The sequence below is a fragment of the Mustela putorius genome, unplaced genomic scaffold, assembly GCF_011764305.1.
Source record: "Mustela putorius furo isolate JIRA1106 unplaced genomic scaffold, ASM1176430v1.1 tig00000585_pilon_pilon_pilon, whole genome shotgun sequence".
NCBI classification, from domain to species: domain Eukaryota; kingdom Metazoa; phylum Chordata; class Mammalia; order Carnivora; family Mustelidae; genus Mustela; species Mustela putorius.
In genome coordinates, this window is record NW_025421424.1 from 4,413,978 (window position 1) to 4,426,378 (window position 12,401).

A 12,401-nucleotide genomic window follows, 5' to 3' on the forward strand; every position below is an offset into this window, starting at 1 on the left:
GTCAGACAAAACAGTACATACATGCAACCCACCAGAAAACAAGAACCCTCTGACGGGGGCCTTTTTTTCTGCAGAGATGACTTTTTGTTAGGGCTGCATTTGCTTGGCTTAAACAACTTTAGACTGGTTTTAACAAAAAAGTATGGACTCTAAAACTGTAAAAGAGAAATGCAGGAAGTAGAGGGGGTGTTCAACACCTCTGTTTTTTTTTCTTTTATGTACCAACTGATCTATGTACTTAGCACATTTGTGCCAAAGGCACAAAGTGAGATGTCAGCTCTCTGAAGAGGCACCTGGAAAGGAGCATCTGTAGGCTCTTTGTGAAGGTCTTATACATGTAACGAGTATTTTAACCTGAGTAATAGGTCTACAAAATGCAAAGGACGGTAGGTAAGGGACTGTAGAAAGTAAATATACTCTTGGAAACTAAGTGGAATATGGGATAAGGGTTGATCCTGCAGGAAATAATTTTTTAAATCTGTTAAACAAAACAAAACAAAACAAAAACAAAACATGACACTGGCAAGTCATTTGTAGCTGACTTTAATTGCCTTTGGTATTCAGAGAAAGAAACAATGGAAACATTGTGAGAAGAGCTAGTCTTCTCTCATCACAGGGAAGGGAGCTGGCGGTGGTGAACACCCATCCCCTGCTCCTCTCAGATTTTTCATTTGGGCGAGGACTGGCCATGCTCCGGCACCTCTCCGCCCCCCTTAAGCCCCAGTCAGCCCAGACCTAGAAACCCAGCACTGGCAGGGAGGCGGCTCGGTCTTCTCCTTCCTTGAGAGGCTCCCGGGAGCCCAAGGAGGCCCCTTTACTCTGCACACTTCTGAACAAAGTGTGGGTGGGTTCCCTGCCAGGCACCCAGTGGCTGTTTGCTACCTCAAGTTGTTCACACTTTTTAGGGACTCGTAAGTGGACTTGTGCTATTTTTCAGAGGAAGGCCAACACATTTTGAGAAAAAAATACTCTCCCTTTCTCAAGTTAGTTATCTACCCTTCTCATTTAAAAATTTCAATCTTTCAAATAGTAAAAGATATAATTTAAAAATGTGTGCTAAAATTTAACTCTCTTAAAAACGTAAATAATGCACCGACTCCACATCCTTATTTTATAGATATACTGAGAAAAAGGGGCATTTACCACTTACGGGTCATCTCCTAAATCGTGAGGATTGTTTGACTCTTGGTGGCATAAGATGATCACCCCTAGAAAATAATTATACTAATTTATTAAATCTTTTCTCCAATTTAAATCTACTACATGCTAAAAGGTTACACAGAAAAGCTATCAAAATAAGAAAATATGCCTTCAGAATTCCAAGATGGGCTTCTTCCCTAAACACTGTTTCATGAAATCTCCAAATTCAGAGTAAATATTAGACTAGTTACACTGCTCCCAACTTTTATTGTCAGTGGAAGCTGTTTGTATTAAATGTAAAGAAGAAAACGTGTCTTGCACTGTGACATAAACTCAAGGGACAGAAAATTTATAAGCATACTTATCTTACAATACAGTTCTTGAAAAAATTTAAGTTCTTCCCCCCCCAAATATAAAGAAATAGTAATTTCTTTAAAAATAAGTATCACTGCAAAATCTATTGATGGTAAGAGAAACTCCCTTAGATATATCCCGAATTTAGTTAATATGATTAATTATACCACATTTTTTTCTGTTAAAAATTACTTTGAAGCTCTTCTTTGGATTTCTATAAATACCCTTACAGAAAATAAAAGCTGAATTTTATTTTTTACATAAAGTATTTGTGAAAAGCTCACTCATCTGATGAGATAATAAATAAAGGATGCCCTGTTCCCATTCCAGATAGAGCATTTAAGCAAGTTTCATTGTATTTTGTTTTTTGATTTAATAGGTTGTAAAAGAAATTTGGGTAAATTCAGAGCTGCGTAATAGCATGGTGAATTTTGCCAAGCCACGTAAAGTTGATAAGTTGAGGGATTTTACTAAATTTATAACAAGGTTAAAGTGGATCAAGTTCACTTGGTAGATTTGCTGGTTTGGAAAAAAAAAAAAAGTCTCCTCCCAACAAAACCTCTTAGAACAGGTTTCAAGGCGACAAACTGTAGCGATTCCCCCACTTTTGGTCATGCTACCAACACTAGACTGATCAACATGCACAAAATCCCAAACCCAGGCTCATAAGTAGTGGTTATGATAAATACCAGTTTCAATGATTCCATATGGAGACAAAGACTTGAAGAGTATTCTTTGTGAGATCGTGCTCCCAGAGAAAATTAAATTTAACCAAGAAATTTCAATGGGATACACTGGGATCTGAAATGGTTGCCAGTCTGGTCGTCCAATGGGGAACTTGAAAATTGAAACAGGGACAGGTACTCGGGTTTCTTTTTCCAGTCTTCATTGCTCTTGATGTAGTTCCACCGTTCTCAGTCTGTTCTAGTTCCTTCCATTATTAAAAATGGAGAAAAGGGGGAGAACCGGTAAGTAAATATTTGATTTGAAAGCTGCTCCGCTTTGGAAGGAACACATATAGAATTGGTTCCCAAGGCCATTTCTCACTCCCACAAGGTGCTCCACATTCTTGGCTTATTCTTAGGCAGTCCAGACTCCAGACTCCGGAACTCTAAAAACAATCTAGTAGTAACAGGCAAAATTTCCCTTGTGACCATCTCTTTATGAATCCAAGCACACCAGGTCTTTGTCTTATACATACCAGAATATGTTTTGGTCAGGTATAAAATGGAATCATTTCAAAGTTGAGATATCTACAAGTTGAAAAGTCCTGTGGGGCACAGTCATGTTTCACCCTGCCATGGTGACTTACGAGGTCCAGGTTTCCCAAAGCCCCCTCTCCAGACTAATTTCTGTAGTGGTCCATGTAAACAAAATACAGGTGAGAATGGTCTTTCTGGAGCTGCTTTCATCGAACAGCAGGATTTCCTGAAAGTGTGGTGTTGGCTAAATGTAATACAGGCAGAGGATGAGCCTCTGTATTGAATACCCAATGGTCTAAAGGTAAAAGGTCATCACTGGAGAACAGCAGATACAAGTATCTGAAAATAAAAGAGAGAGAAATGAGCTTCAATTAGAGTTCAACAAGATCAAGTGAGCTAGCTACAGCAGCAGAGGAAACCAAAAGCCTATTCTGAAAAGCTCTGAAGAAAAACACATCACAGAATAAAACTCACTCACTCACACGATCTAAAACATAGTAACAACATATTCTAGAATAGTGCTGTGCATATGAAAATCCAGTAAGATGCACCCCTGGACGACGTGAGACAGTTAACAAAGTCCAGACACCTGTCGGAAGCACATCAGACAACAAAGCTGTAAGTTGGCTCCATCGTGAACGAACAAACCACTTTGTGATTTTTCACAGGCATTCTTTTAAAAGTCACACATAAGATCAATCATCTACTTTGGCAGCTCACAGAGCTCATAGTGCAAGTAGAAGGTGATTAATTCACATATTAACAGACAGTGAAGGAAATAACTAGCATATTATCTGGACCTAGCAGGGATTTTTATATACAGATACTTTAGGAGTTTTTGTATTTTTTCCAGTAGGTAATACAAACTGTTTAATGAAGGTTTCAGAAACACTATGGATTATAAGAATTTTGTGCTTGTTCTCCATAGGTAATAGCATTGTGTACACGAAGGCAAGGATTCCCAACCTCCCCATGGGCACTGCAAGCCACAGTGATAGAGCTGACACAAACAATAATTGTTACCTATAATGCTGGGCATATTCCAATCTAAATTCTATTAAAGGGGTCTTTAAGGTGAGCTTAAAAAAATCAACTCCAGAGAGTCAGGAAATCTGGGTTCTAACTCTTCATTAGGATTTGGTGAAGAACTCCTTTACAATGATTTTGCTGAAATTCCTTTATCTTAAAAATAGCACATTAACATCTTTTCTGATTACCATTACAGTTCCTAGATGACCGAGTAAAAAGAGACAGCCCTGAGGCAACATTGTAACTGGTAAAGCTGGAATGGAGAGTAACAGGGCTTCCAACCTCCCAGACCCTAGACCTTGAGACCTGCTTGACTCGAATTCATTCACCACATCATGGGCAGAGAAGCTGGAACTGAAAAAAACAGACTTGGCTGGAGGTAGCAAGAGACTGCTGGGTCTGCTGGGTCTACTGTAGGGAGGCCGGAAGCACAAGCTCTGGGAGTTCTGGGAACAAACATATCCGGAAGCGCTATGTTCTGTGCAATCCCATGTGTCTGGGTTAAATATGGGCTGATGGGTCAGGCTTGCTCTACTTTCATCAATTCTTGAAAGAGAAGAGAAAAAATTCAAAAGTCTCCCACAAAATGATTCCTTTCCATGGGGGATGCTATGGAAGTACCGGATGTAAACACAACCATTATAAAAATCAAGAAATAATGAATGTGCAGGCTTTAGACAACAAAAAGGGACATTATTTTTAGTTTTTTAAGGAATATTAGTTTTAAGCCATCATTTTAAAAAAAGATCCTAATTAAGGGTGCCTGGGTGGCTCAGTCAGTTGATCCTCAAACTCTTTGTTTTTGCCTTGGGTCATGATCTCGTCCGGGTCAAGGGACTGGGCCCCACGTTGGGCTCTGAGCTCCCAGTCTGCTTGTCCCTCTCCCTCTGCTCCTCCCCACAGCTCTCTCTCCCTAAAATAATAATAAAAGGAACCTGACTGAATACTACTATAGTGGGTGGAACAGTGTGCCCGCCTCGCCCATTCACATCCATCTGGAGCCTCAGAATGTGACCTGATTTAGAGACGGGATGTTTGAGGATGTCATCAATTATGGATCTTGAGATGAAATCATCCTGGATTTAGGGCTTCCCCAAAATCCAGTAACTTGAAATTTGCAGAAGAAAAAAGAGGGAGATGTGGACCCAAAGGCACACAGGGAGGAAGGTCATGAGCAGCCAGAGACAGGGATGAAAGCTATGCTGCCACAAGAGAGAATGATCTTCAGACTTCAGGTCTCCAGAATCAGGAGACGAAATTGCTGTTAGCTATCAAGTTTCTGGTAATTTGTTAAGGCAACCCTAGGAACTAACACAACTTCCACCCCGACCTCCAGGATACCTCTAGACCTTAAGCACTGCTGCTTGGTTCAAGGGGCCTGGAGCAAGACTAGAGAGCAGGGGTTAGACATACGGGGACACACACATACCATACATTCCCACAGACACACACATACCATGCACTCTCTCTTTCTCACACATACAATCCCACAGAAACACACAGACCCCCCCCCCCCACTCCCATAGACACAAAGACCACACACTCTCACAAACACATACACACACACTCCCAGACACACAAAGACCACACACACACACACACACACTCTCTCTCTCTCTCACACACACACGCACACCACACCCTCACATACACATATCCAGACACACAAGACCACATACTCATACACACTTCCATAACCACACAGAGACCACACACTCCCGTAGACACACACATACCACAACACACACTCATACACACTGTCACAGATTCCCACAGATACACACACACTCACATAAACACATACCACATACATATTCTCACAAATTTATAACAAAATCAATGTTTGAAATTAAAGTAATATAGTTAAATAACTCTTTTTAATTTTGGATTACACATTCAGAAAAAGCTCTAGAGGACATGGTATACTATTAGTGATTTAAGACTTTTAACCTGGATTTTAAAAGTAGAACTGGAGAAGTGTGATCTGTGCTGTGAAAGTTGAGAAAAGTCTATAGTCTAAATTAGCTACCGCACTACTCATTTTATCTAAGTTATTTTTCAAGCAATCTAAGGGTTAGTTTTTTTTTTTTTATGAGTTACATATACATGTAAATGCAAACCTTTTTAGAGTTGTAACATCTTTCCGTGATACACGGAACATTGCCATTGGTAGTTGTGAAGAAGAATAAATGAGTCACCAAGGCTTGAATTTTCTTAAAACTAAGGTTTTTTTTTGTTTTGTTTTTTAAAGATTTTATTTATTTATTTGACAGACAGAGATCACAGGTAGGCAGAGAGGCAAGCAGAGAGAGAGGAGGAAGCAGGCTCCCTGCTGAGCAGAGAGCCCGATGCGGGACTCGATCCCAGGACCCTGAGATCATGACCTGAGCCGAAGGCAGAGGCTTTAACCTACTGAGCAACCCAGGCGCCCCAAAACTAAGGTTTTAATAGATGACAAGGGTGCTGACAAAAGCCTATAGGCATATGAAAAGATGCTATTAAGGACCTCAGTCTGGACAGACGTGTAGCTTACTTTTTAGAGCTATTTAAAAATGTTGTTCATTTATGTCTCTCTTAGCTGTCTCTCATCTAAAGTCAAGGTATTTCAAGGTGGTGATGCCAGGAGTCATCTCAACACAAGTGTTGGTAGTAACTGAACAGGCAAGTTTTCAGCAAGAGAAGTCAACCAAATCTGAGGAGAAAAATTTATGTGTAATCACAGAAATGGTAAAGCTGAAAGAACCAACTGCCAAGTTAACATGTACTTACGTACTTGGGCCTCTATGCTGACTTATCAAACAAGCCTTGGTGACTCATTTATTCTTCTTCACAACTACCAATGGCAATGTTCCGTGTATCACGGAAAGATGTTACAACTCTAAAAAGGTTTGCATTTATATGTATATGTAACTCATAAAAAAAAAATAACCCTTAGATTGTTTGAAAAATAACTTACTTAAAACTTCCATTTCATTTATACTTCTAATGTTTAAACAATGTCTTTGGAACAGACTGCTAAGCAATCAAATTAAATTGAAACATACTCAGTGGAAATTAAATTCTAAAAGATGACACATTGGGACACATGGTAGCTGAGGTGGTTACACTTCCAGCTCTTGGTTTTGGCTCAGGTCATGATCTCATGGCTTGTATGATGGAACCTGCACTGGCTCCCCGGGCTCCCCACTCAGCGAGGAGTCTGCTTGAAGATTCTCTCCCTCTTCCCTCTCCCCGCCAAATAAATAAATCATAAAAAAAAAAAATTGCATTAAAACATACAATTTTTAATCTCGCCAAAAGGACCTGCCCCTCTCTGCTTTTCCCCACATCTCCTCTCAAATCTTAAAGTGTTTTTTGTTTTGTTTTGTTTTGTTTAGGGGAAGAGGTGGGGAAAGAAGAAATCTTAAAACTAATGTGGGTATATTACAAATCCAAAGCAAAATATACATGCTTTTTTTTTTTTTTTTTTTTTTTTTTTTTGTAAAGCAAAGCTTTATTTCGTGCCAAGCATTGAGAACCAAACCAACAGCTGGGGCCACCTCTTACAGAGAAGGAGACCCCGCATTTTTTTTTTTTTTTTTTTAAAGATAAACTGAAGAAAGCAGATATTTCTGATTACTGCAATGGTTTAGGCTTTGTCTTGCGATATAAGGGAGCTGGGAGGGATTCATTTTCCTCTGCCCTTAGGGGCTGAATAAGTTAGGATAATTTTGCCTGCAGGATACAAGATACCTAAACTACCTTAACAGTGGGTGTTAGCTTCAACAACAAAAGCCCAGAGGTAGATGATAACAAAAGCTGGTTCATTTAGCAGTAAAACACTATCAGAGCTCTGGGTTTTATAAAAGTTAATAAAATACTAAATTTTTCCTGGTGCCAAAATACCTTATCCTTCCTTCCCTCCTCTTAGCTCACTGCCTTGAGAAAACTAACTGTCCCTCTGAAATGTACATAAATCTTTTTAAAAGCTGAATAAACTTCTTGCCAGCTGTACAATTTAGTTTCTCCTAGTGGCCTGCTTTTGCAATGTAATCATCAAGGAAGATGAACCCCAGTGTCCCCATCACTGTGGGACTCTAGCTCAGGTGGCTTTCTCTCTAAAGCTCTAACTAACCCTTATCAGAGACAGCAGTATCAGTTGTCCTTTGAATAAAGACAATTGATTAGCACAGATAGTCACCCCAAATACCTCAACGTGAATTTAGAATGAACTATGTATAGCAAATGGTGCTGTGCAGGAACTATTCTTACCTATGGACAAGTTACAATTTATCTTCGGAACACGTATGTAAGGAATTGTATCTGCCTGGTTATATGGAAAGGTGAAATTTCTTTCTGTCTTTGCAATCTGCCTGTGATGCAAATTGCCGCCTGGTTTCATGCTTATCCAATGATAAAAATGTTTTCTTTCTCTGATATATTTGTGGAGAGGATTTTCTGGGTTGGCAGAAGATCTGGTTTCCAATACCTCCCCTCCCCCCCTCCGTCATCAGGATCTTCAAGATTTTCTTGACTTTCTTCTCAAAATTAGAAGATGCTCCATACCTTACATCTCCACTCAAGTCCAAAGCAAAAAGTAAAGGGAGATCTCTCTGCAGGTGTGGGTCTATTCTGATAGTCTAATACATGTGTAGTAAGTAGTATTTCATTGTAGTTGCAATTTGTTCTAATCATGCTTGGCATTTTTTTCATGAGCTTACCTGCCATCCTTATATATTCTTATATATATATATATATAAAAGAAGTATCTTTTGCCAGGTTTTAAATTGGGTTGCATATTGTCTTACTATTTAGATTTTAGAATTTGTCATATCACCCAGAATTATATAGTCTGCAAAAATTTTATCCTAGTCTGTGCCTTATCTTTTCATCCCTTCATTTTCTTTCATTCTTCTTCAAATGTCTTTCAGAGAGATTTTTTAAAATTTTAGACCAACTGATCAACTTGTTCTTTTATGTATCATGCTTTGGTGTATATCTAAAAAAAATCTTTGCTTAGCCCAAGGTCCCAAAGATCTTCTTCTCTGTTCTCTATTACAAGCTGTATTTTTAGGGTTTTTTTTTTGTCTTGTTTTGTTTTAAGATTTTATTATTTACTTAACAGAGAGAGACACAACGAGAGAGGGAACACAAGCAGGGGCAATGGGAGAGGCAGAACAGGCTCCTTACTACGCAGGGAGCTTGATGTGGGGCTCTATCCCAGGACCCTGGGATCATGACCTGAGCCGAAGGCAGATGCTTAATGAGTGAGCCACCCAGGTGCCCCTGTACTTTTAGGTTTTAAACTTAGGTCTATGATACATTTTGAATTGATTTTTTGTATATGCATATAGAAATTCAATTATTCTATCAAAAAAGCCTACCTTTTTTCATTGCAATGCCTCTGTACCTTTGTCAAAAATCAGGTGTCCAAATATATACAAGGTTTTTCCTCTCTGGACTCTCTATTCTATTCCATCAATTTATTTGCCTAGCATTACACCAATATCACAATGTAATGATTATGAAAGCTTTGTAGTAAGTCTTGAAATCAGGCAGTGTTACGCTTTGAACTTTATTCTTTTTCAAACTTGTTTTGGTTTTTCTAGGTTCTTCACATTTCCACATGAAATTCAGAAACAGCTTTCTAATTTCTGTAAAAAAGTCTCTTAAGATTTCAACTGGGACTTAACTGAATCTATAGATCAATCTGAAAAGAATGAACAATACTGAGTTTTCAGAACCATCAACAAAGTAAATCCATTTAATTAGGTCTTTAATTTCTTTCAGCAATGATTTTTAGTTTCTAGTATACAGGTCTTTCATGTGTTTTGTCAAGATTTATCCCTAAGTATTTCATAATGTTGCGGTACTATGTTTTTCAGCTTCAATTTCAGTTCATGTTTAATACATACATAATTAATTTTGATATACTAATCTTGCATCTGCAACTGTGCTAAATAGTTCAATAATTCTAGTAACTTTTCAGTAACTCCACAGGATTTCCTACTTTGATGACCACAACTTTTATGAAAAAAAGTTAATTTTACTACTTCTTTTCTAGTCTGGATGTCTTTTATTTCTTTTTTTGGTCTGACTATACTAGCTAGAACCTCCAGTTCAAGGCTAAACTGAAGTGAAGAGAACAGACAGAAATCCTTGTCTTATTCCTGATCTTAGGAGGAACACATTCAGTTTTTCAGTATGAGGTTAGGTGTAGATTTTTCATTTATGCTCTTCACCAGGTTGAGAGAATTCCTTTCCATTCCTGGTTTGCTAAGAGTCTTATCAGGAAGGGATGCTCAATTTTGTCCAATAATTTTTCTGTGTCTACTGAAAACCATATGATCATATGGTTTTTCTTTTTCAGTTCACTGATTTTCAAATGTCAAACCTCCATGCCCAGAGTAAATCTACTTGGTCATGATGTGTTATCTATTGAATAGGTTGTTAGATTTAATTTGCTAAAATCTTGTTTAGCTGCTTTATGCATATTTGTTCATGAGGGATATTAGTCTTGTTTCCAATGAGAACCCTGCCATCATTCTTGTATGTGTTGCTTTCTACCTAACTCGTTTTTCTCCTCAGATGGCTTTTCAGACTCTTATTCATTACCACCGGTTTTAAGCAATGTGTTTATGATGTGCCCTTGGTGACGTATTCTTCATGTTTCTTGTCCTTAGACTTTGTTCAGTTCCTTCGAGTGGGTATAAGTTTGGAAAGATTTTGGCCCACATAAATATATTTTTAATCCTTTCTTCTGTCCTCTCCACTTCAGACTTCAATTTCACATATTTTAAGCAACCTACAGTTGTCACACAGCTCACCGATAGTCTTTGCATTTTAATAAGATTCTTTTTTGGCTCTTGTTTTCATTTTGATTTCAGCTGCAATGTCTTCAAGTTCACAAATCTTTTCTTTTGCAAGTTCTAATCTGCTATTAATCCTCTTAAGGTGTATTTTTCAATTCAGACTTGGCAGTTTCCACTTCTGAAGTTTGATTTGGATTTTATTATCTCCCATGTCTCTCTTTAATTTTTTTTAATATATGGCATATAATTATAATAACTGCTTTAATGTCCCCTGCTAATTCTAACAGTTATATGAGCTCTGAGTCAGTTTCAGTTGATTATTTTCATTACTGGTCATCCCTTCCTGCCTGGTATACCATACATGGCATCCTTGGCTGGATGCCAGACATTGAGTTTTACCTGTGGTTGCTAGATAATTTTGTATTCCTATAAATCCTGAGTTTTGTTCAGGTATATAGTTAAGTTACTTGGAAACAATTCAATACCTTCAAGTCTTGCTTTTGTGACTATGCAGATCCAAAGCTAGAGATTATTCCTCACCACTGAGGAAGGACTATCCTGAGTACTCTACTCCATGCCCTGTGAATTATAAGATTTTCCAGTCAGGCTCCTAGGAACAGGCACTGTTTCTGACCCTGTGTGGTCACCATAAACTGTTCCCTTTAATTCCTCATAAAGGATTCTTTCCCCACTCAGGTATAGTTTCTTCCCTCTGCTAACTACTCCCAGAGGGATTCTCTGGCGTTCTCTCCCTGTGCAGCCCGCTACTCTCCACTACTCTCCTGTAACCACCAGCTATTTTCATTTCCTTGGACTCACAACTCCGATTTCCTCAGGGAGCCTACTGCACTCAGCCTCATGTTCCCTTCCCTGTGCTGTGGGGAAGCTCTACCAAGGCAGCAAGCTGCGGCAAACCCAGGGCTGCTGGTTTGTTTCCCATCTCTCAGAGACCACATTCCTTCAGACCAACTCCTCCAGTGTTTTGAAAACCATTGTTTCCTATATATTTCATCCGTCTGCTTTGGGTAGAAGGGTAAATTCTGGGCCTTGTTACTTCATCTTGGAGGAAGAGTTGGTTCTTCCATTTTGAGATACTTTGTCAAACAATTTGCTGAACACCATGTATTTTCATGGAATCACTTAATCCTCTACTATTAAACCAATCCAAAAAGAACATTAGAGTTAGTCCAGCAAGAACTTGTTCTGAGGAAGCCTTTCTGGCTCTTCTTGATCACTAATTTTTCTCCAAAGTCTTCCTATCTTCATATCAAAGTCTTATGACTTCCTAGAACTTTGTGAAAATGGACATTAAATCCATCTACTTTTATTTTTCTCAATCCAACTTTTCCCTTCTTTAAAATTAGCTACCTATTCTGTTTTATCTCTGCATCATTCCTGAAAGAATATTAATTACAAAATTACATGTACAGTGATATCTTGATATATAATTTCTTTAGTTTCCTTTAGTTCCATTTAGTTTTCTTTCGTTTCCTTTCACCCCAGGTAGAAGTTATAGGGGTTGGAGGAGGGGGGTGGGTGGGAGTTAAAGTGTTGATGCTTTGCATTTGATCTTATGATTCCCTTTTGAGGAATGCCATTGCTTCTCCGATTTTTCATTGTGGTTAAAAAAAAAAAAACCCACATAATATAAAATTTATCCCCTTAATCGTGCTATTTGTGATAACACAGATGGGCCTACAGGTTATTATGCTAAGTGAAATAAATCAGAGAAACACAAATACCCTATGATTTCACTCATATATCAAGTCTAAAAAATAAATGAATAAACAAACAGCAGAATCAGACCCATAAATACAGAGAATAAACATGGTTGCCAAGGGTGGAGGGATGGGCAAAATGGGTGAAGGGGAGAGGGAGACATAGG

The 12,401-nt window shown here is 38.4% G+C and overlaps 1 protein-coding gene across 1 annotated transcript in view; it reads right to left on the reverse strand.

Annotated features, from left to right (window-relative positions):
• Window positions 1–527: 527 nt before the first annotated feature.
• Window positions 528–12,401, reverse strand: part of MAN1A2 (mannosidase alpha class 1A member 2) — a 190,487-nt gene continuing 178,613 nt past the window's right edge. Inside the window, exon 13 of the mRNA XM_004771062.3 lies at window positions 528–3,035. Coding sequence (XP_004771119.1) covers window positions 2,903–3,035 — 133 coding nt within the window. The 3' untranslated portion in view covers window positions 528–2,902. The remainder of the gene's footprint in view (window positions 3,036–12,401) is intronic.